Source organism: Gallus gallus, chromosome 18, assembly GCF_016699485.2.
Source record: "Gallus gallus isolate bGalGal1 chromosome 18, bGalGal1.mat.broiler.GRCg7b, whole genome shotgun sequence".
NCBI classification, from domain to species: domain Eukaryota; kingdom Metazoa; phylum Chordata; class Aves; order Galliformes; family Phasianidae; genus Gallus; species Gallus gallus.
Window position 1 is genome coordinate 4,372,525 of NC_052549.1, and position 24,377 is coordinate 4,396,901.

Consider the following 24,377-nt stretch of genomic DNA (forward strand, 5'->3'; position numbering starts at 1 on the left):
ATGGTGAATGAATGTTATATCCCTAGGTCAAAACACAGCTGGGACATCAAGCTTTAGATTAAAAACTGCCTTGGCAGAGTCCCACAGAGCATCCTGGAAGCATCCAAGCCCTGATGCCTATAGATTACGGGCAAAATAAGACAACCAAACAAAGCTCTATGTCCTGGAAGCTCTGCTTTTCAAATCATGTAATAATAATCTTTGCAAGATTAAACACTGGTTCAGCTGGTTTTCTGTTTGTTTTTAATTCCACTTCTTATGGAATAAGCTGCTGGTGGCAGATGCCCATTGCCCTGGAGGGTACAGATGGAAACTTGGGGTCTGATTGGTGACGTTACCCCCCAGGCAGGGATGGGGCTGCCCTGGCAGAGGCTGCACTCCCTGGGGCTGGAGCACTGTGGTTGAGCATTGCCTTTTCCCTGCACTGGGGGAGGCATCTCGCAGATTCTGGGTAAGAAATATGATTATACCCGCTCTGTTGCTAAGAAAAATGAGCTGCAGAAAAATAAGTTGTTTCATTAAGTTTGTGGGGTTACATTCTGATCTTCTGCTTCCTGCTTCTTGTCTAATGACTGCGCAGAGAACCCAAGGTGTGCTTATTACTGTAAATGTAAGTCCTCAGTCTTTCATATATCAATTTAAAGCTAGAAAAGGGCTAATATCCCATATTACAGAGGACTGAGGCCAGGAAAATGCAAGGTGGAATTATGTTTTGCCTTAGTTCAAAGAAGTATCTACAAGCAGCTCTGAGCTGGGGGCTGTTGCATAAACCACCCCATCTTCCACAGCGTCTTGGGATGGAGGTGAATCACCCACTGCAGTGCCTCATTCTCCCTGTGAAGGATGTCTGGGGCTCTTACATGTGTTATGTCTAAGTGCTCAGCAGGTGCTGCCTGAGGCTCAGATCCTGGCCTTGAAACCTCTGCTTGTCATGCTAATCCTAGCTGACATCCTTCCCGCATAGGTAATCCCCAGCCCAAATGTGACTATAAACCGTGTGGGAGGTGACAGCTTTGTGTCACCTGGGGCAGCATCCCTCAGGGCTGGGTGCTGGGGCTGCTCCCATGGACCTGGCTGTGATGGAGCTGTTTGGGGAACAGCTGTGTCACATTAAAGATAAGCACCATTACAGAGCCAGTGCCTCAAAAGTGGTCGATATGTTTAGTCTGTACCAATGAACATTATTCTCTGGCTCCAAAACTCTTCACAAAGAGATGCTTTTGCAGAGAGGGATGCCAGCAGGAAGCAGGCTGAGACAACACAGAAATATTTTCCTCCCATGATCTCAGCCCCTGGAGATAAGGGTGGAATTCCAACCCCTGAGCATCCTCCCTTGGCCCCATGTTGGTCCCTCAGCTGTGGCTGGTGGGGAGGTCCTGCCTGGCAGTGAGCAGTGAGCTGGGGCAGCTCTGGGCAGGATGGATGGGGCTGTGCCACACAGCCCCTGCAGAGAGGGGCTCCTGGAGTCAGTCATCTCCACAGATGTCAGGCAAAGGAGAGAAAAATGAAGTCTATTTTCCTGACCCTAAAGGTGAAGGGAGATCAGACTGGATCACTCGTTTCCTTCAGTTTAACCTGTATCTCCTCTCCAACCCTACTCAGTGTCTCAAAGTGCCCGAAAACAATCCAGCCTGATCCACGTCAGGTTACACACCATGTTTTGTGACTCATGGTGCAAGTCCACGTGCCTCACCATGCCTGGAAGGCTCCCTTGTTCTGCTGGGGGGCCTGGCAAGTGCCCAAATAATGATGCTACAGGGTGTGCTTGGGCTGCGATGTTCTGTAGTTGCAGATGGGCTCAGGGAGAAGCCACAGCAACCCAGAGTCCATCTCCATCCTGGGTGTACGCGTATATCTGTGTTACGCAGATAGCAGCAGTTGCATTTTTGGTGAAGGATTTCATAGTGGAGGCTGAAAATTTGTATCTCTGCGGTGAGCGACTCGCGGAAGGAATTTTGGTTTCTGCCCTGACCTCTGCCGCCTGGCTCCGATGCACCGAGCCGGCCCTGCACAATGCTGCCTTTCAGCAAGACCCACAGAATGGGCTTTGTGCCTTTTTGTGTGAGCCCTCTTGTAAGAGAGAAAAGCTTCCTTGGGGGATGCTGGCCTTGAAACGGCTTCCACCTGTGCCAGGAGTGACTTCACTGCCTCTCACCAAGGCTGAGCCACGTTGAGGTGTCAGGTGCTCTACCTTTCCCTATAGAATCCTGCTCCTTGCTGGCAGCTGCAGGAACCCACACAGCCCTGAGCTGCTCCAGAGCTGACTTCAAGGCTGCTCTGTCCTTCCACGAGTCCCTTTGACTTGGAAGAGGAACTGTAAATGCAGCATCAGTGTTTTAGGATGCATTCAGGATAGAGATGGAGTCGCACTACAGTTTGTAAAGGAACTTTTGCAAACTCCAGTGTAAGCTGATCCACGATATTAGGCACTCCAATACTTCCTAAAAATTGGCCAAAGTTCTCTTCTAGTCCAATTTCCCCGCTACAGACACTATTAAATATAATTGTAAGATACAAGGGAAAACATTCAAGGAATGTTACTAGCTTATGAAATTGGATTGCCTTGGCTACTTCTGGATGGATTTTGTAGGGAAAAAAAAACCCTCAATTATATGGATGTAGGGCTCCATGGTAGTCTCAAATTGTAATTTCCCTCTTTCCCAGACATTTAAGGACAGTGGACATTACTTCTGCAGGCTATAGATAGCTGTGCCGTCAAGAATGACTCAAGCATTAAAATGTAAAACCATTATATAATGTATCCTTCCTGCTCCTGTGAGCAGAAGAACATGTTTGACACCTCATTATCCAGGCAGAGAGAAGGATATGCGGAGGAGGAAAGTTACGTGCAGCAAGTCATGGCCCAAGGGTCCCTGGCTCCTCATGGTGCCGGTGCTTCCAGGGGCAACTCCTTGCAAAAGGGAAGGATGTCAGGGTGCAGTGGGGTTGTTGGTAAGGATCATTGGAAGCATATAGATGCTTGATGTTCCAAGCTACAATCTGAGCTTAAACTTCTTACCCAGAGCTGCCTTGGAAGCTGGTTTCTTTTGCCAGGGTGTGGCAGAGGCTGCCCCTCATCTCCTCCAACATTTGTTAATGTTGGGCAATACACAGCTGTGCTCTGGGTGTCCCACTGGCCCAGCAGCCCGGTGGGTCACCTCTGCCCCGTGTTGGCAGCAGCACTTTGGTGAGCCGCCACCTCTTTGTTCTCACCTTTTCTCCTATATGCACTCCCATCACTCTCTGGGAAAAATCAACATTTGCCTTTCAGAGCCTGGCAAACAGAAGGGATCTGTATTGCATCCTGATGGCAGCCCTGGGCTTGCAGGGCTGTGACGATGAATCTAGGGATGCTCGTTGCAGGAGCACCCTGTGAAGCAGAACCTTCTGATTTCCGAGTGTCTAAAATAAGAGAAGGAAAGCAGTGTGCACACTGAAAAATAAAATCTATGTTGCGCTGGGGTTGCAAAGAGGTGGTAAGAAAGGGATTTAAAATCTAAGTGAGGATGATTTCCTTCTCCTCTCCCTCTGAAGTAACATAATGCTGCTTGGTGTGATAAAGTGGAGTGTCAGAGCACAGCAGAGAGCCAGATGCTGGGTTGGGAAGCTTGCACCAGGAGTCCTGCGTGGTCAGAGCCTGTGGGAGCAGGGAGGAGAGCAGCGGGGCGTCTGGGGAGTATTTGTTCCATATGGAAATACCACATTGCAGTTTTAAAATTCCTTTCCCCTCTTTTAAATCTGACAGTGGTTTTCTCTAGCTAATCCATGGCTTTTGCCAGATGAACCTGGGAAGGTTTGGTGCACGCGTGGGTCTGAATGCTGGAAATGCCTGGGGTTTTTGGAACGCAAAGGGAAAGGGCTGAGCAGCGATCGTTTGTTTTATCCTCTGTTTGCATAGTGCTTTGCATGCCATGCCCTATCCCTAGACCATTTAGGTACTTGGGTACTCCTGTGCTATTAACGCTAATCATTAACTAATACATTTTTAGCTTGCAGAAGCTCTGGTGACAGCTGGTTAACGTAGGAGTTTGATTATTTCCTTCTTTCAGCAAAGCCACAGCTTGGATGAGTTGTGGTGCCTTCCCCCTTTCCTGTCTCTGCAGGGATGCTGCAGGTTCTACAGAAATGAGTGGGATCAGATCCAAGCTGCACTTGTGATGGCTTTGCAAGTCCCAAGCCAGCCGTGCAAAACCCACTCACTTAGCAAAAAGACCACGAGGGCACTGTGGTGCTCCTTAGGTCCTGCTGCTCCGCTCTGTTGGGTTTCAGAAGCTTAATGCTGTTTGCATATGAGGATAGTGGTGAAGACAGGTTAAATTTAGAGGAACATCTCTTTGGAAATCTGGTTAACCTCAACAGTGAACTGGAAGTGATTTTAGACTTGTCAGTGGATATAATTGTGGATAAGTGGATATAAGGTTCCTTCCCAGTCAGCATGGCTTCACAAGAGTGCTTTTCTGTTCCTTCCTTCTTCTACAGAAAAGAATTGCATAAACCAGCAAAACGGATGGCACACATAACCGACCCATTCTTGCCTGTCCGTTCCAGTGTGTGGGTTCTTGCATTATAAATATGCATTTGTGCAAATCATCTGATATGTCAGCATGGTGACGTGGCGTCCTTTCCGCTGCCCTGTTGGATTACTGGAACATTCTAGCCAGAAGGACCACAGATGATGACTAACATGCTTTTTTCATAAGAAAAAAACTGCTTGTGCTAATTTTTCTGTGCTTTCATGGTTGTCCAGCATATCTCTCAATGACTATCAGCTGTTTAGGAATTTGTGGGCAACGAAGGATAGGCCATCGCACACAGCGGTGAAATGATCTCGTTATTTCTTTCAACTGAGTGCTCAGAGATGAGATTGCTCCCCTCAGAACAGAGACCTGTGGACCCTGTGCTGTTGGAAGGCTTTTAAGCATTGAGCAACCAAAGCAGCTTGGGTTGTTCCAGTGTTTCAGTCTTGACATGCAGGCTGAATATGTCTGAAAAGCCAACCCTTGGTCGAAGCAAAGTCAGCTGGGCATGATTCAAGATAGGAAGATATGCTGTGGGTTTTGTGGGTCAGTCAAGGTGATTTTAAGCCCTTCTTTTCCAGACTTGATCTCTATGGATGTGTCAATTGATTTCCTGGGAACTACCATGGTTGGAGCTAAAAACTTGAATCCATGCCTGAGTTTGATCAAAGGCTGATGTGCTAACTCCTACTGCATGCAGGACCTTCCCCCCGACCCTTGCTGAGCTCTGTTCAGGCCACTCATTGGCTTGGGGAAACCATTCCGACTTTGGAAAAACTAAGGCTTAATTGCTGCTGCCTCTTATCATTAGAGCAAGATTTTGGAGCATTTTTTAGTGTTAGAATGTATTTGGTTCCTGCTAGGAGTATAATGTTGTGGTAGGAATAGCTGCATCTTGCTAATGTCAATTTTCCTGTGGTTTCCTTGGGGATTATCTGTAATCCTTGGACCAGATTCTCTCTGTGTGTGAATTCACCACTCCACTTGTGTTAATGACGCTGTGCCAATTAGCACTGCTGGCTAGCCTAGCCCAGCTCTGTCCAGCTCCCACGACAGGTTGGTGATGGCGCAGGCTATTTAGCAATGCTCAGCCTTGGTGCATCCAGGTACTGGTAGCTGCGCTGGAGAAGGGTCTGATCCCCTCCCTGTGTGTAACTTTTACCTCTGGATGCAGCTATGCTCCATCCATGTGGAGCCCAAATTGCTGCTGAATACATTTGATTCAGAATGAATCCATGCACAGGGGATGAAGTACGTCTAGCTATGCTCTGCTTCTTTGGAAAGAAGCTCCATTATACAGAAACTAGCAAAGTGTCTTTTATTCTTTGATGTGTGTTTCTGATTAGTGTTGGACATAAGCATGAATTTCATTTATTTATTTATTTATTTTACACACTCCTTTTGAGGTTAATGTTGCAAGTGGATTTCAAGCTAATGGATCTGAGGCTCTAATTGTGTGGCTCACTGGAGCTGGGCTTGAAGCAACAGAGACATTTGGTCTCTGCTAACAGATGTCCTTCCCTCATGGTCCCCAGCTCCTCTGCAGCCTCTCTACCACCTGCTGATCCAGCGACTCCAGGCTGCATGCACTGATTGCAATGCTGACATTGGGCTGTAATGTCTAGCATTGGACTGTGATGTCCAGCACTAGGCCGTGATGTTTCACATTGAGCTGTGATGTCCAACACAGGGCTGTGATGTCCAACGTCGGCACTATCAGTTTGCAGTTTGGTCTCCGGCTCTGACACTGGAGGAGCTGCTGAGGCTGTGGTGTGCATAACTGTCTCTGTTAACAGCTCCCATCCTCTTTGTTGATGAAGTCTTCTCCAGCTGTTATATCTAAAGAGCTTATAGGTCTTGTTTTTGTGGGACAGGAAGGGATACAGCTGCCAGTGAAGACAGTTCTCTTGCTATTGGAATAGTACCTGAGATATAGGTAAAATGAGAGGGAGTTCACACTCTGTATGGTCCAAAACAGATGGTCCTGAGAGTAAACCTGGCACTCTGCTGCCTTTATTCTGGGTGAAGAAGGAACCCATGTGATGTGAGCTCAGACCCACCAGCAAGTGAACAGAACAAGGTCATGCTGGCTGTTTGGGGGAGCTGGGACTGCTTTGGGATGCCTTCTGCTGGTTTTGGCCCATGTCTTTCTAACACAACCCTTGTTTGGTTTGGGTTCATTTATTATATCCTGGGTTACATCCTCCACTGTTTGTCCTTGTCCCATGGTTTCTCTTGATGATGGAAATTAGTCTCTTGTTCTTTGATTTCTATGTGGTATGAGTGTAGAGGCATGGATCACTTACTGTGAGGAGAAAATAAATTTCAGGTGGCCTGTCTTGTTACTATTACATGTACATTTCATTGGGAATAATTGGGAAAGTTAGTTGGAATAGTTGGAAAGTTTGAGATTTACCATGAAAAAGCTCTGATTTATTTTGGAGAATGTACAGCAGCAATACAGTCAATATGTACATCTCCAACACTGCTGACGTCTTCTAAGTGCTGGTCTCGGGTTCAGACAAGTCAACTGGGAAGGTTGCACTGTAGTGTGGACAGTATGCCCAGATACACCAGCTTCAGTCTTCTGATACTGGAATGCTTTACACCCATGGCGTATTAAATCAGCAGCTGCAAGAAGCACAAAGCAGTAGAACACTTAGCTCTGTATTTTCTGGTGGGAGTGATTTAGGGGGCGTGCTGGTGATGGGTTGATGGTTGGTCTAGATGACCTTAATGATTTTCCAACCTTAATGATTCTGATTTTCACATGAGCCTGCCTGAGACCTCGCTTGCACTGACATGGCCTTGATGGAGCAGTTTTGGTTTCAGTAGTTGTGTTGGAGCACCCCATCCAACCCAGTGTGCCTACGGTGCTACTGTGCCCCAAGTGTGCCTGCTGGTCCCAACCTGCAGGTCTGGGGGGGATTAGTCCTTGATGATAAATGTGAAAACCTCCTGCTTCAGCCTCTGAGCCAAGGTGAGGCTGAGCTCTGAGAAAGCAACAGTGCTGTGCTGCTGTCATACATCTGCTGGGCTGAATGAACTGTTCTTGGATGGACCTGTTTTAGCTGTTGGACTCTTCCAGTTTGAAGTCATTCCACTGGAGTGCAGGAAAGCATTCCAAATTTCAACCAAATAAAGCACATTTCATTATGTCTCTTAGTCCAGTGCACTACGTTAAATTTATAGGATGGCCTGAGGGCACTTGAACTGTGTTAAGAGGGAAGGCTCATAGACACCATGTCTGGGGTGGAAAGCATTGATTTTTGTCTCATAGCCCCACATCCCCAAAGTGGGGCTCAGCCTGCTGCTCCCACACTATAAATAGAGATAACCCCAGAATGCTGTTGGTGTGCTGATGCTCCAGTCCTGCCCACATCACTGGCTTCCCGGCAGCCTGCTCAGAGCAGCATATTTTTAGCTATTGCTTTCTTGTTTTTTGACAGAACTTCTCTTCTGTCTTGCTGGCCTGCCAGCATTCCATGTTGCTTATTATTGGCTTTCCAGGGCTGTCTGGATGCTCTGTTGGTGGAGGGGCCACAGGGCATCGTGGTCTGGGGCTGCATGGTGCCACTTCCTCCTTCCAGATCTGTTGTTGAGGTGTTGGATAGGCTGGATGCTGCTTTGCTCCCCTTCCATTGGAAAGGTATTATTATGCATTATTATGCATTATTAATACTGTGTGATGCAAGGGTTGGAGCAACAGCTGTCGGAAAAACCTCCTTCTAATCCCACCTCCAATACAGATTAGTTTATCTTGCCCACCTTTTTGCTTACGTATTTAACAGACTGCAGATAGCATTGGCAGCGTATTGACAGGCCTATGAGAAGTGTTTGCCCAGAGGTATTGCTCAGTGCATGGGTGCTGCAGTGGTGCCGCTCGGACGCTCCAACCCATGTGTGTGTTTTTCCACTGCTGAAGGGAATGAAGCCCATTTCCTATGTGAGATCCTGTCCAAGCTTGTAAGCTCCTCGCTCCGCTTCCATCCTGCTTTGCCGCAGACTGCATAAAGCCTTTGAACATGAAAGGATGTATTTTACCAGCTAGGCATGGCTGCATATCTGCCTTCCTCAGTGGGTCACCAGTCAGGGATGTTTTTCTCTGGGTTTTAAGCAATTTCTAAGGCTGGATTTCAGTGCAGCATCTTGCATGTGTATGCATAGGGCAGAGGTGTTGCCTCTCTATGCCAGCACTTGAGTGCTCCATGCCTGGAGAAGGGGCACTCAGAGCTCTGCTAAGCACGGGAATTGTGCCTTTTCCTTCTTTACCAGAGCAGCAATAGGCATTTGAAGGTGGAATAATTAAGGAAAAATCAGGGACTGTGGTGCAAAGTAGAAATATGGCGCTGGTTAAAAGTTTTAATTCTGATTGTAGCTCATGAGCCCTTGTCTGTGTGTCAGTAATGGGCAGTGTGGGCTGAGCGATGTGCAGAGCAGCACAGCACCCAGGGCTGCCCTGTGCCACTGCAGCTCCCCAGGAGCAGCCCTGCGGTTCAGCCACATGGCTTCACAGGCACAGAGGCTTTTTATATTAAAAGAGGAAAGGCAGAGAGAAAATACACACACATATGCATACACATAAGCAGAAGTTTCTGAGCGTGAGGCGTTTTTTCCATGTCGAGTTGCCAGGCAGTGCTTTTCCCTTCCCTCCCTCCATCCCAGGCTCACTGCTATGGATGTTTTCCTGCCTTTTGTACTTTTTTTCCTTCTTTTGTGTATGATGCAAACTCCTGCAGCTGACAAGGTTTGTAAGGTTGAGGCTATGTTACATGCTGCAACAGGAGGATGCTTTGCAGCTTATTTTAATGCTATTTCAATCCTTCTTGTCCAACAGACTGGTGAGAAGATACTTGTTTAAAGTCTATCACTCGCAATTAAATAACACCATCACCCAAAAGATTTTGGAGACTTTTAGCAATTTGCAGAGTGGAAACTCCTATTAAAAACATTGGTGTGACCTGGCAGAGTTAGGGCAGAGCTAGGAGCCCCCATGGCTGCTGCATTCTGGTGGCTACCAGCTCACATCCATGTGCTGAGATGATGGAAGGATCCTGGAGCCCCTTCCCCTCCTGCAGAACCCCCAGAGGGAAATCTCTGCTTGGAGAAATTATAGTGTTTGGGGTCATTCCAGAACACAGCATCCCACACTGAGGGCTCAGTGCATGTATTCCTTTCCTGCCCACTTTTGTTGTGCTTAAGAAAGAGAAACTGAGGCACATGCCATGTTCACATGCGTCCCTTGGCTCATGCAAACCTTCTTCTTGCTGTAGGGATCACCCGGACCTCCAGTGGGAGACTGCGCAGGCTCAGCGACCAGACCAGCCCCAGTGAGTTGCATGGCTCTTTCTTTCTGAAACTTCCTCATCCAATAAAATACAAAACCAATCAGCAACAAATGCAACCAACCAACCAGTTAACAACAAATGGGTTGGGAGAATGGAAGGAGTAACTTCTGGAAAATGCAGCTCCTGCCTCCTATTCACTGAAGGCTGCTGATAAATGCAGAGTTCTCTGTGCAGTAGCAGCAGAGCAGCATTTATATAAAAGAGAGCAGTATATATAAAATAACCGTGAAAAGAGAGAGCAGTGTAAAATAAAAGATTAATTACTTACTGAATAATGGATCCAGAGAGAATAATTAGAAAAGCCCATCTCAATTCCAGGGGTCTGACAGCAGGTAACAGAAAGCAGGAATGGCCTGAGGTTGAAATACAGCTTTAGTAATTAGCGTCTAGTTCTTACTCTCTTTAGCTATTATTTTTTATTGGATGTGGAGATTTATGGATTATACGTGCTTATGACTAAATTTACACTCCTAATTGCAGCGTAATGTTTCTGAAGCTGCTTCTGATTCAGAAGGAAGCAGGTGGGAGGGGTTCCTTCTGGAAGGTGTTTGCAGCCTCTGGGAACGTAGCAGAGCAGCCGCAGTGCTTGGGAACACCTGAGTCCATCGGCTCTGCAGTTTTCGTGCTGGTTGGGCTGCACAGAATTCTTAGAATCATTAAGGTTGGAAAAGACCTTTCAGCTCACCAACTGTGGCCATCAGCCTACCCCCACCATGCCCACTGACCACATCCCTCAGTGCCACGTCTCCATGGTTCTTGGACACCCCTAGGGACGGTGACTCCACCACGCCCCTGGGCAGTGTGTGCTGATGCCTCACCACTCGTTTCAGGAAGAAATTGTTCCTAATATCCAACCTGAGGTACAACCTCCCCTCTGGCATCACCCCATCATTTTCACTGGGGTGCTGCTGCTCACCTCTGCTTGAAGAGAACCCTGCTTGCCTGCTCCATGCCCAGCACTGCCCACATTGAGGTCAGGGCTTCCATCCGCTCCCATTCCCTCTGTCTCTGTCACTAACAGTTGCTCCCTGTGGGCTTTGTTTGCTGTTTCAATTCATCTTCTCAGCCCTCATATCCTGTCTCAGCTCCCAGATGGATCTATCCAAACAGTTGTTGTCAGCTTTTTCCTTTGAGCTGGGGGGAGGAGAAAGCCACCCTCAGAAGCCTTCCTGGAGTACTGACCTCAACATTCTGCTGTATCGGGGCATGAGCACATGTGGGATGGGGATTAGTCACAGGCATCTGGTTTAGGGTGCACTTAAGGGCTTTGGAAGGTATGACAGCATCTGGCTGGCCTTCATCAGAAGTAGGGACAGACCCAGAGGTATTGCAGGTATGGTACAGACATGGTGACAGGGAGCATGGCACACTGTGATGTGGCCCTCGCAGCTCTGGAGCCCCACAGTTGCAGAGCACTGAGATGCTGTGATGTATCAGTGGATGTAAATGTGGTCTGATCGGGATTATGGCCACAAACTGACATTGGATAGCTGGAAAAATGCACTGTGTAATAAATCAGCGCGGAGTCAGTATTGGTCTGGGTGCTGATGGCAGCAGGAGCAGGAAGCTGAGCTGCAGTGCAAGTGATAAAAGCTACTTTGAAACGTGGCCACTAGTACAGAAGCTGCAAGTTTTGAACTAAACTGCATGCTTATCTTCTGTGTGAGCAACAACAACACTGCAGTTGTAGCCCTCACATCGCATGTTTTCCTATACATATGTCCAAGGACAGAAAGGGGATTTGGTACAGCTCCAAAGGTAACTGGAGTGTGGAGAACCTAAATTAGAAGACACAGCACATTTGTTCAATCTTGTTTCCTTTAGAGTCTAATTATATACTTTTCCACTTTTTTTGGTGAGAGATCTTTTAAATATTTTTTTTTTTTTAGTTAAAATCAAATGAGCAACTCAGTGCTCCATTTTACATTGCAGTAAATATTTATGACTCTATATAACTGCAACTCAATTTCCCCTTGTTTCAGATCCAAATTTTCCCCTCTGCACATCTGGCCCTGTACCCAGAAGCTTTTATTCCTATGCAAGATAAATTGGGACTGGGATGACTGAGCAGTGGCTGTAAATGAAGCGTCACAGAAGGGGGTTGTTTTGGGCTCTTTGCCACCCTAAACAAAGAAAGGGATGACATGCATTTCCATAGCCACTGGCTCTTGGGATTCAGATAGCTGCAAAGTCATCCACAGACCATGCATACCCCTGGGACACTCAGTGACATTGGGACCCCAAATCTGGTATTGGCTTCTTTTTGGGAACCTTATTTCATGATTCCTCTTGGTTTTTCTTGTAACTTTGGAGGCAGTTGTGTGGCTTGGCACGCAGCTCAGGGAGCAGCAATTCTAAGAGTTTAGAGCTTCAGTCTTTGTTTCGTGCAGGACATGTATGTTGTCCTGGGTAAGCCATTGTGGTGGGACACATCTGGGCTTCTTGGTGGTCAGTGGGGAGAGCCGGTGGCTATCAGAGCGTCTGAGAGCACCTATTTTAGGATAGGAAACAGGCTTCTTGAAGGAACCCATGTCCCCATGGGATTACAGGGAACTATAATTTCTTTGGGGTGGTCTGGCTGTGGGACTGCAGCTCCCTGTGGGGAGCAGCACTGTCCTGGGGTGCAGCCTTCAGCCAGACCTGGGCTGGGAAAGTGATCGGGTTTGGCACTGTCACCCCCCAATTGAGACATGAGAGCCTGCCGATGAGGCTGAGTTTTGTGAGTGGTTTGGAGGCTCTGTTCCATGTGCAATTGGAAACAGGCAGAGAGAGGGAATTGGGAAGCCCTTTATGAAGGGCTCTGTCAGAGTGCAGTGTTGGCCTCTAAAATGTTGCCGTCATCTGATTTTTGGTAGCTTAGGGTAATATTTCTGCAAGGATAAGAACTGTGTGTTAGGGAAGTTACTCCCACTTCATTTTCCTATAGCTGTACGTGATGGCTTTGAAAGAGAGAAATATTTGCTGACATTTGCCATCCGGAGCAGAGCTGTGTTCCCAAGTAGCAGAGAACAGCCCCAGTGCAGCTGGAGTGGAAGGTATCAGCATCAGGTTCCTCCTGGCTGCCAGCTGCATTGCGGACTTTGATTTTCTTCCAGGCTGCAATTTGGGTTTTGCTATGAGGAAGGAACTCCCCATTGTAGAGGCAATATAGGAGGGTCCAAAGAAAGGTATATTTATTGGTTTAACTGAACCAGCACATCCCTCCTGTGCAGGTAGATGTAGGAGGGAGTGGGATACCATCTTGCTGCTCTTGCACTGCTGCTATTTCAGGTCAGGTGCTTTGTTCGTGAGAAACACCAAATGGAGAGGAGGGAGACAGGTGCCTCTGCTTTCCTGTTTCAGCCTTTGTCTTGCTGCTGGGCTATGTGGAGCAGGGCAGGGGCAGGCTGCCAGGGCAGCTGCAGCCGCGCTCCCATCCCGGGCAGGCGGTGCAGCCCTGTCCTGCAGCGTCAGCAGCTGGCTGGGAGTCAACCACAGCTTGTCTCGGGGCTTTTTGGAAGCATAATTTAGAGAGGCATAAATCTCAAGGCCAGCTATCTGGGTTACATTATAAAGGGGCACTCATTGATGTCATGAAACCCATCATCGAAGCGGTTGGTTTAATGTTGTTTAAATACTTCTGTTGGGACACCCTCCAGGCCTTATAGCTGTATCAGGCTGCTTGGATTTTGGGTCATCTTGAGCCCCTTGTCCACCCTTTAAGTGGTGCCAAGCTCTAGCACAGCTCTAACTTCAGGGCTGTGTAATTAAACAGGCACTTGCTGAAGGGCTCCATGGCTGATGACGCACTCATCTCCTTGTGAAAAATGCTTCAGCAGTGCCAGAAAAGAGCCATGCTTCCTTCATTATCAGCCAGCCAGGGGCAGTGTCTCTGTGTGACTCCTTATCAGAGCTGTTGCACAGATACTTCTTATTTCTTCTCATTTTGCTTTTCCCTGCTTAAGTCTGGTGGTTTCCCTTGGACAGGAATTGACATTCCCATTTCACAGAGGGAGACAGAGCAGCAGAGATCCTGTAAGCAGCACTGTTTGCATTGCCCATGAGACTGGGAGTCCTTCTGGGGCACTGAAATGAGAAGCTGCGTGTCCTGGTGGGGGGCTGTGGGCACTAGATTTAATTGGGCATCTCAAATTAGTGAACCCTGATGAAGTCAGATGTTGCAGTGAGGATCTTAAAATGCTTGTAATGAGTTTAAGGTAGATATGGCAATAGGTTCTACTGTTTCCATCTCTTGGTTTAGTCCCTTGGCCTGGGGACAATCTCTCTGTGCTCATTGTCCAAGAGAGCAGCTTTAGAAGGTGAACCAAAATAGTGGCAATAAAAGAAATACCAAAAGCCAGGGGCTCCCTAGCCAAGCGTGCATGATTACAGTTATGTAAGCTAATTCAGAGTGCTATAAAAACCATTAGGTCTCCTGAGTTGTTTTTCCCCAGGGAAATACTGCCAGAACTGACAAATCCCTCCTGCAGCTCAGGCATGGGCACAGCACAGCCCTCTGTGTGCAGCCATGGTACCCCATCCCTGGAGGTGTCCAAGGCCAGGTTGGAATGGGGCCCTGGGCAACCTGACCTGGTGCCTGATCAAGTGCCTTGCAGCCCTGCCTATGGCAGGGGGTTGGAACTAGATGGTCTTTGAGGTCTCTTCCAGTCTGAGCTATTCTGTGATTTTATGATACCTGAGCAAGTCGAGCTGAGAGCTCCTGCACTGGGCTTCATCCAGACCTTCAGCTTATCCCAGCCTTGCTGAATCCTGCCTTGGTTTCCCACTGGCATGTGAGGACCAAGCTGTGACCAAGCAGCGTGCTGCTGTGAGCTAGGGGAACACACGTCTCTGTGCTGTGATATTTTCAACACAGGCTGCGCCTTTCACCTTGGTACATCTGCAGAAGGGTTAACCCAGGACTTGTGGCTGCAGCCTAGTTGTGTTGGACGTGTCCCTACATGAGGTCATACACATTTCTTCAGGCAGTCTCTGTTCCCCTTTGTTCCCTGCCCCACACTGGGCACACCAGCTGTGCAGCTCTCTGTGCCAGTGAGTGTCCCCATGCACACACACTGCTCATTTCCTCAGGCTCCTGACAAGCCTGGTGACATGTGTCCTCTCCGTCCTCCTCATCCTGAGCAAGCAGAAAAGGGTGAAGCCAGGTCAGCCTGGAGAATCCCTCCTGGAGCAGTGCAGCTCCATGAATTTGTCTTTGCAGGAAAGCCAAACCCTAGGCAGCAAGAAGGTAAAGTGGGAAAGCTGCTCTGGGCTCAGGTGCTTGGATTGCTGCACAGACACACGTCCTGTGCTTGCATAATGCAGACACGTGGAGCTGCCTGGGGTGGTCCTGTGGGGATGCCACGTGCTTCAAGTGGAGATGTGCATTAGTTAGGATGCAAGTGGGAGTGCAGGCTGTTGTGTGCAAGCTGAGAGTTAAGGCATAGTGATTCCTTATTTACTGGAACTGAAGGAGGACTGGTGTGCCTTGGCGTGGTTGGGGTGTGCTAACTCCTGCAGTGCTGGCTACCTACGTTGCTGTGTGTGGTCACATTCCTCTCCATCGGATATGTGCGTCTCCTCATGGTGTTTTTCTTCCTTATCTTTTTTGTTGTTGAAACGTCAATTTGCAAATTGCCCCTGGGCATGTTGGCAGAGCTCGTGGCTGCTCCACTTTCCCTCTTCCCCTCCATCGTGGTGTCCCTCATCACGTGGGCAGAGGCGAATTCCCCAGCCCTGCCTGCACACCACAGGCGTGCTGTGAGCCTCCTCAGCCACACATCCGGTGGTGTCTGGCATTTCCCAAAACCCCTAATTGTGCCTTGGGCAGAGAGCACCAATTTGCTCCTTGCTATATTTATCCCGTTTGCAGGACAGGAGTCACAGCCCTTCTCTGGGTTGCAGCAACCTCCGCTATCCATACAAGCTTGGAGATGAAAGTATGGAGCACAGAGAGCCAACCGTACCCTGGGCTGCACCCAAAGCAGTGTGCTCAGCAGGTCAGGGAGGAGATCTGCACCTCTGCTCTGTGCTGTGAGACCTCACCTGGAGCACTGCATCCAGATGTGGAGTCCTCAGCACAGAAGAGACTGTTAGAGTGCATCATGGAGGGCTCCAGAAATGCTCCCAGGGATGGAACAGCCCTATGAGGACAGGCTGAGGGCTGTGCAGCCTGGAGAAGGGAGAGCTGAGAGCGGTCTTCAGTATCTCAAGGGGAGCTGTAAGGGAGAAGGGGATAGACTTTAGTAGAATCTGCGTGATAGGACAAGGGGAAATGACTGCAAACTGAAAGAGGGCAGATTTAGACTCGATGTACAGAAGAAGTTTTTACACCACAGGCAGTGAGGCAGTGGCACAGGTTGCCCAGAGAGGCGGTGATGCCCCATCCCTGCAGACAGCTGAGCTCAGGCTGGATGGGGCACTGAGCACTGCTGGAGCTGTGGGTGTCCCTACTCAGTGCAGGGGGAGAAACCAGATGGCCTTTAAGGATCCCTTCCAACTCCAACCATTCTATGGTTATGAAGCATGGGTGCTTTCTGGGGCTGGACCAATGGCAACAAGCAGTCCAGGCAGGTCGGCATCTGTTGAGGATCCTGGAAGAGTTAACGTGCATCAGGAGGGAGCGAGCAGTCCTCCTGCCTCGCCTCGCCTTTCACTCTGCACTGCCAGCTGCTATTAATACTTCAGCACATGAGTGTTAAAGCACAAGCAGAGAGCCCAGGGAGGATATGCTCGGGATTTCCGGCAGTTTGAAGCTTTCAGGCAGAGAGGTTGAGAGCCAACACAGAGGAGAAGCCAGAGCAGAGGCTCTTCTTAAAGATACACTCCTCCCTAATATGCATGGGATGGGGCAAGATGTGTGCACTGTTTGAGCTCAGACCTGTGTTTCCTCATCGCTGAATGGAATCTAAGTGGTGAGGAGCCTCTCGCACCACGTTTCCCTGCCCCTCCAGGCCCTGCAGCTCTCTGGCACCACTGTCAGTGCACTTTGAGGCTCTGCTCCCTGCACCGACTTGCAGCACTAGGCCTTCCCAGCTCACTCAGCAGGAGGGCTGGGTTACACATTGCTGCCTGGCTGGTGCCAGAGCCTGCAGCTCCTACTAGATCCAAGCTGCACGCTGTGGAGCAGCATGGCTGCACCTTTAAAGGGAATCTGCAAAATTCACTTGAGGACTTGAGTCTGGAAGAGAGCATCCACCCTGAGGTTTTATGAGATTAAAGTTGAGGTTCATTAATCATCATTGGTATTCACTTCACTGGGTGTCTCGTGCCAATCTGCAGGAACGATCCCTTCACTCTGCCGCTCCTGATCACCTGGTTCTTGATGGGTTAAAATCCCCAGGCTGAGGCATGTGTGCTGCCCATCCCTTCTTCCTTTCCATTCACCTTCTTCCTTTCTTGGTACTTCCTGAGTTTTTCCCTTCCTCAGCAGCATCAGCCTGCTTATGGCATAAGGCACACAGCCATGAGGGCTGTGGATAGTGGTGATTGCAGAGGTCTGGGTTTTGTGCTGCACCGGGTCAGCGGCTCCCCTGGGCTCCTGCTTTGTGTTGGGCACCTTCGCAGTCTTGGGCAGGAAGCGTGGTTTTGGGCTGTGCATGGGAAAGTTTTGCTCATTGTCCCCTCTTTAGTGCCTTAGGCACTGGTAGCAGGAACATGCAAAGCATTAATGGGGAAAGAGCAGGAATTTGGGAAGGAATCTAAGCCTCCCTGCCTAGCAAATAACTCAAGCTCTGACCGCTGGGGATTAGAACTTTCCTAAGGCATGGAGCATCCCGGAGCTGCCTCCACTTCAGCTTTTTCTATCTGTAGGGTTGCTGCTGGTTTGACTGTGCTGCTTGCCAGATGCCATGCAGCATGTGCTTTGTTCCTCCCTCTGTTGACAATGATGCTCCATCAGCTGCTCCATGGGGAAACACGCATGATTGCTGGGATTTCTCACGTTGCCGCTGGAAAGCAGTGCAGAATAGGTGCAGGCTTTGAGCTCCAATGTCCTAACAAGGGACTGAGGGCTGCAGCTGGCTTGTCTGCTGGCCCTGGGGACAGAGGCTGTGCCCTTGCATCTGGCTGAGTGACTCAGGCTGCAGGATGTCAATAGGCACTTGCGGTGGGTGGCACGGGGAGGTGGCTGTGGGCAGTCAGCTCCACCGCTCAGTGCTCCCCATCTGCTACAGCAGTTCTGTGTTGCGCTTAGGGGGACATCTGCTGCGTCCCTGCATTCTGGGGGCATGGAGGGGCAGTGGTGACCCCCAAGGTTAGTGGGGGGGAGGGTATCCCCGCCGCGTTCCCAAAGGCTGGAGACAGGGAGAACAGGGCAGCCCCATGTTGCAGCCACAGTCCTGCTGCCTGCCCTGGCCGATGGCCAAGTGGAAGTTTCCGCAAGGCCGGCCCATCGCATCCCTCCGTCGAAGCTGTGCAGAGGGGACTGCCAAGGCAGAGCAGGGAATCCTCGCCAGGAGCAGGCGTGAAGCTCTCCGGCGGCTGCAGGGGAGGGTCAACATGTGCAGAGAGCAGCAGCCCGCGGTGCTGCGCCGGGAGTGAAGTCAGCCTTCATCAGCCGAATAGTTTATGCATGAATCGAAACTTCAGACCTGGCTGGGTGGAGGGAACGCGCAGGAGCTTTGCTCTTCGCAAACGCTCTCGCCAAGGAAGGAGGAGGGGATAGAGGAAATAGCAGCAAAATCAGGCTGGGGAAGCGGGGAGAGGTTGGAGACGCTGGATGAGTTGTTGGCGCTGTTATTGCGAGGAGCCAAGTTCCCTAAGCATCTCCTGGTGGATATTAACAGAGAGCTGCGGTGATCAGAGTGCTCCCCCGGACACTCACGAGCTGTGGCTTTAAGACTGTTTCACAGAGGACTTGGGATTTCCATTCTTCCTGTGCCTGGCGGAGTATTTCGGGGAGTTCCAGGATTTTGGGGTCATGCACCCCCTTTTTCCTCCTTCTTCCTCCTTTCTCTTCCTCCCTTCCTCTTTCTTTTCATTTCAAAGAGACAAAGCTACTTCAGTTTGGAGCACAAACATATGATCAGCACATGGAAATGTGGTAATTTGGATGCATTCATGATTGCAACAGATTGAAGAAATTAGACCAGACAAAGAGCTTTTTTTGGAGGAGGAGGAGGCAAGGCAAGGAGGGAGGGAGAGTGGGTGAAAGAAGGGGACGCCACCGAAAAAAGGGACGGCCGTGACACGCGGATGCTAAATATATCCCGTAGTAATGGAGAGGGACCGGATTTCAGGTAGGCTATCGATCTTTAATACGTTCTCTTCTGCCTCTGCCCTCCTACCTTTCCAGCAGCTTCTGCACTTTAGGAGGAGCAGCAGCCCCGCTCCGGCGCCTTTTCAGCACGTTCCATTATTTATTTAATTTTTTGCAACATTTCCTTTTTGCCTTTCTTTTTTTTTTTTTTTTTTTTTTTTTCTTCTTCCCCCTTTTCCCTTCCTCCTGAGCCCTCCAGACAGAAGGTGGTTCCAGCAGAAACCAGGGGGGGAGCGAGTGGGGGAAAAAAGAAACTGCTCTCTGAGTCTGGATCTCATTTGAGTTTCTCTCTTCCCCCCCCTCTGTTCCCATGTGCCGCGCGGCGCGGGGGGATGAATGCTGAGCCTGTTAGCTCCGAGCTGCCAGTCGGGAAGAGGGAGGAAAAGCGCCGAGCTCTTGGCATGGAGACGCATTTCTGCCCTGAAGGTTGGCTCCTGAGTGCGTGTGTGTGGCTGTGTGCTGTGGTTGAGCTCTCTGCCTGCCCTGTGCTGCCGCCTGCCCGGCTGGGATGGATGTGGCCCCAGCTGCTGCCAGGCATCCTGCTGCTGATGCTGCTGCTCACCTGGTGGAGCCCGGGGCGCTGGGGTGGGCATGGATGGAGGGAACTGAAAGAGGAGTGAGTCACTCCTGTGCAAATCCTGGTGCATGTCTGAGCGCTTCCCAAATGCACTCCTGGGTGCATCAGCGTCTCAGCAAGCTGCTTCTGCAGCATGAGCAGGGTGGCCACGACCGTAACCTTTTCCTCCTAGCAGCAGGGAGATGGGGCAGGCCTCACTGCAAGGCTCCGTGCATGGGACCAAGGAGGGAAGGCGAGGGGTAGAGGTTGGTGCTGGGAGCCCCAGCGGGATGTCACCATGGGTGTCCATGCTCCGTGCACAGCTGGTGGGCACCAGCCTGCTGCTGGGCGTTCCCAGCCAGTTGCCGGGCATCGCTGCTAAAGGGAAACCACAGAGATGGGAGGAAACGCTCATCCAGGGTGGAGTGAAACTGCGGCCAGAGAAAGCTGCTGCCCTGGCCAACCCCAGGCAGAGCTGCAGGGCCCTATTATGGGTATATGTGGAGGGTCCCAGGAAGGGTGCTTACCTGCAGGAGCACCTACTGCTCCTCAGCACTTCTGCATAGTGTGGGTGATGCCTCCTTGTCCCTCATCTCTCTCGTTCACGCTTTCTCCTCTGGTTTGAGCCACTTCAAAGCATTCCTGAGAGCTGCTCCTGGGGCAGAGGCAGTGCTGCAGGCTGGGAAGCCCTCTGCTGCTGTGTGCAGGGATGTGGGGGGTTGGGGGGCAGCAGGGTGGGTTTGGTCCCATTGCAGTTTGGCCTCACGCACCTCCTGCTGTGTTCTCCCTGCAGCCCTGGTTCCCCTGTGGAGGCTTTACAGAAAGACTGATCACTGAGGTGGTGGTGTGATCTGGGGTTCTTTGTTCCAGAGGAGTGGGTCTCTCCCAGCCTTCAGCTGCTGCACACAGCATGAACCCTTGTGCCTGGGCTGGCTGTCACTGCTCCCAGGAGTGCAGCAGCAGAGGGTAGGAAGACTTAAGGTGAGCGTGTCTGTGCAAAGATGCTTATGCTCATCCCTGGGGTCACGAGTGATGTTTGCAAATTGCCTGCATCCAAGCACATACATGTTTCTCTGTCCCTTGCTGGAAACAGCTTTTCTGTGAGTGGTGCAGGTGTGGCACCACCAGGGCTGCAGGCAGGCTCAGGGGCAGGTGTGTGACCAGCCCTTACGCTAAGGCACTGTGCCCATAGGGCTTGGCACAGGATGGGCACATGGCTGCCGTGCCCTGCAGGATGGGAGAGCTGTGCCAGCTGTCTCAGCACCATTCCTGATGTGTGGCTCAGCATGAAATACAGGATAGGGGGATGGGGGAAGAAGGGCTGTTCCTGTCTGTCCTGATCTGGAGGGGCTGAAGGAGACGTGTGGAGGAAGATTCTCATCATGGCAGCAGCAGAGGGGCTGCAGAGAATGTGAAATCCATGCATGGGGGCACAGGAAATCAGCTTTAGTGAGGTTCTTTGTGCAAAATGTGCACTGTCACTATAGAGAAGAGGAACAGGCTGCAGCTCGCCCCATTCAGAAGGTGCTCCTTGCACCCCATGGCCGGGCCAGCACTGCCCCCAGTGCAGCAGCACTCCGGCCTCAGTGACTAAACCGAAACATGACTCAGATGAAAGCAGACTTTTGCAGTGCTGGGGGCTGCGTTCGTCACTGCTCTGGCTCTGAGCATGCTTTTAATTAGTAGTCTGCTGTGGGTGGGAAGAGCTGACTCTTGGGCTGACTGTATTGCTGCCGGATGGGGTGAGGGCACCTCGGGGCGGGTGGGAATTGGGCCTTTCTCCTCTTTGAGGGCTGTTTTCCCACAGCTGCTGGAGCTCAGCATGTCCCACGGGGTCTCCTCTGCACAAGGACAGCTCAGGCTTTCCTGGAGAGGAGCAGTGTCCCTGGTCCAGCATCCCATGCTGACAACAAGCGCTTGGGGTGAAGGCACTGAGTGCACGGGGCAATGCTGGAGCTGCTCCATGGCAGCGAGGTTTCCCTGTCCCCATAACAAGGCATCGGCCTCTGGTGGTGCCTTTGAGTGAAGGTATAGGAAATCTCATATAACCTGATCTTTCCTTTCAAACTGGTTAACCCCCCTCACACACATTTCCACAAGCTAATACTACTTAAAAAGACGAAAATGAGCTTTCAGGCATCCTGCTCCCATGGTATGGGGCCAGACAGCTGTGCTTGGGGTCTGCAGTCCCTCTCACATCTGATCCTACTCTCTGCCTTTCCAGATGGCTCTGGTGGCAGCGGGGTGCTGCTCGGCTGGGGGCAGCTTTCCCCAGCAGATGGCTGTTTTCATTAGCCCACAACTTTCTACAAAGCCTTAATTGTTAGTGCCACGGGGCGCTTTTCTTCTTCTTAAAAGAAATGGAAGAGTCCGGTTGCCGTGTTTATATAGGATGGGTGCATGGGAAAGGAAGTGCCATCTCCTAGGTAAATTATTAATGCCACCTTTACAATTGCACATAGAAGTGACTGGTAGTGATTGCAACACATGATTGCAATGATGTGCCAGGCTGGGAGAGCTGTGCATGCTGTGAGAAATCTGCTCAATGCCAGAACAAGTGAAGTGCTATGTAGCCCACTGATGATCGTTTTGATTAAGCAGAGTACCACCTGCAGATACATATACATGTTTGTGTATGCATATACAGAGTGTAACATGCTTTTGTGTAACACTGTGCATATGTTGCTGCACACACAGTTGGTCAGAGCAGCAAGGCAGACAGCAGCTCTCAGACCAAATGCACGAGGACAGAGCACCTTCAGTGGTCCTCAGAACCGCATGGGACATTCCATATGCCTGGGCAGAAGGAAGGGAGAGGTCCAATACAAAGGTCATTAGGAGAGAATGTGCTGTTTTATCATCTTTTGTCAAAGTGAGTCTTTACGAAGTGAGAAGCAGGACAGCAGGGTTGGGGTTGCTTCTGATCACTTCAGCTATCTTTTCTGCTCGAAGATTTTTGGTTCTGCTCCTATTCCTGCCTAGCACCAATGTGTGTAGTTTGCTGCGTGTGGTGTGTGATGTTGTCCCCAACTGCTATGTGCTCCTAAAAGCACCTGCAGCTTTATTCATCAGCATTCTTCTTCAAACACCCACCTTCCTCCACCTCCCAGGTGCTGTCCCCTGTTGTGACCTCAAACAGGGCCTCTGCTTGGGAAGGCCCTGGGTTCCCCCAGGCTGCAGCATTGCCACCGCTGTGTTTGCAGCATGCACTGTGCTGCTCCCAGCCTGCTCCTGGCTGCCTGCTCCCTCCTGGCCAGTGCGTGCATTCCCGCTGTTGTCTGAGGCATGTCAAGGTATGAAGCATTATCCATTTCCTGATGTCTGCTTTACATTTGTTGGAATAACTACTCATCCCCATTAAATATAAGCCCGCTGTGGCACACCTCCTGCCTGGCTGTGCGGTAACAATGTGCACTGCTGAGTGTGCCTGACCCTGTGCAAGAGCTGCCCTGCCCCGTGCTCCCCGGGATGGCTCACAGCCTCCAGCAGCACGATTCCCATGCTGCCAGGCTGAGGGAGGACGGTTCTCATGCAAGTCAGGGCTCTTCCAAGGTCCAGCATACCACAATGCTGAGTAGAAGCAAGTACGTAGTTAGGGAAGTATGTCTGGGTCAACACATGTCTTCTGTTGCCTTAATGAGCTCAGAAGCACAATATCTTTGTCCTGTTGGCTTCTCCGCGTGGTGCTTGAGCTGTGTAACTAATGCATAGAATTGCTTGTTAGGGAGCAGTGATACCTCATGCTGTGAGCCCTGCAGCCCCATTGTAGGGCTGGTCTGAGACCTGAGAAAACTCAGGTTAAGATTTCATACAGTTGGATTTCATAGCTTCATGGAATATCCTGAGTTGGAGGGAGGAGTCATTGAGTCCAACTTGCTCTACCCCAGATTTTCTGTACATCCATTGCAAAACACAGTTGTGCTCCCATTGCCCTGGGATTTTGGGGAAAGATCTTTGGGTGTCTGCCTTGTGGCTGGGGGTGAATGGAAATGGCTTTGCAGGTGAAGAAAATGAATTAGTTTCACAAGCAATAATCATGCAGTAAGCCTGAAAGTGGATTTTATTTTACTTTTTGCTAAGCCTGATCTGCGTCCATGTGAAGTTGGTGCTACATAAACAGCTCTGTGTCAATTTTGTGATCCCATCACTACCAGATACCTCATAAACAAAAGCAGCAGTGCTTGGAGTGAATTCTGGGTTCCAGGGAAACGGATGTTTGGAGAGATAACTGTGGTTCCTGGGATGTGAGATTGGTGGGATTTCCTTTCCGTAAGTGCAGGGCACGCTTTTTGCTAGTTTCAGATCTTTTTTTCTGCCCAGGGTTACACATTGTGGGTTCTGAGTCCTGATGCTGGTGCAGTGGCTGGCATGGGCGAGATGCTGGGGCCAGGCAGTGCTGAGCTGGGAGTGTTCTGTGAGAATGGCTCTGTTCCTGGTGTTGCTGCAGCACTGCTGGAGAGAGCCTGGCTCTGGTCGGAGTTCTTTGGGTACTGACCTGAAGACAAGGTCCTGATGCTGTGTTCTGAGATGAAGGGAATTGCTGAGGGCTGCACATCTCCCACTTCCCAGTGCAGAAACCCATTTACTTGACTACTTGACCCTTAGAGAAGAGGCCATTTAATAGCTTCAGTTGGTCTTTGCAAAGCTGGACTCTGTAAAGAGCCCCCCAGAAACTCCCTGCTGCTTCTGGCACCTGAGCAGAAGGGCTGCCTGCAGAA

The 24,377-nt window shown here is 50.2% G+C and overlaps 1 protein-coding gene across 5 annotated transcripts in view; it reads left to right on the forward strand.

Annotated features, from left to right (window-relative positions):
* The window catches only part of SEPTIN9 (septin 9), a 95,159-nt gene that overhangs the window by 8,507 nt on the left and 62,275 nt on the right, over positions 1-24,377 (forward strand). The window contains exons 2-3 of one of the 5 annotated variants that reach the window (XM_015295143.4): positions 9,791-19,083; positions 19,303-19,529. The exons of 1 other annotated variant lie outside the window; for it this stretch is intronic. In XM_015295143.4, coding sequence (XP_015150629.2) covers positions 19,040-19,083; positions 19,303-19,529 — 271 coding nt within the window. In that variant the 5' untranslated portion in view covers positions 9,791-19,039. The remainder of the gene's footprint in view (positions 1-9,790; positions 19,084-19,302; positions 19,530-24,377) is intronic. 3 more of the 5 variants (XM_040649485.2, XM_046902015.1, XM_015295144.4) reach the window with 3 other exon arrangements.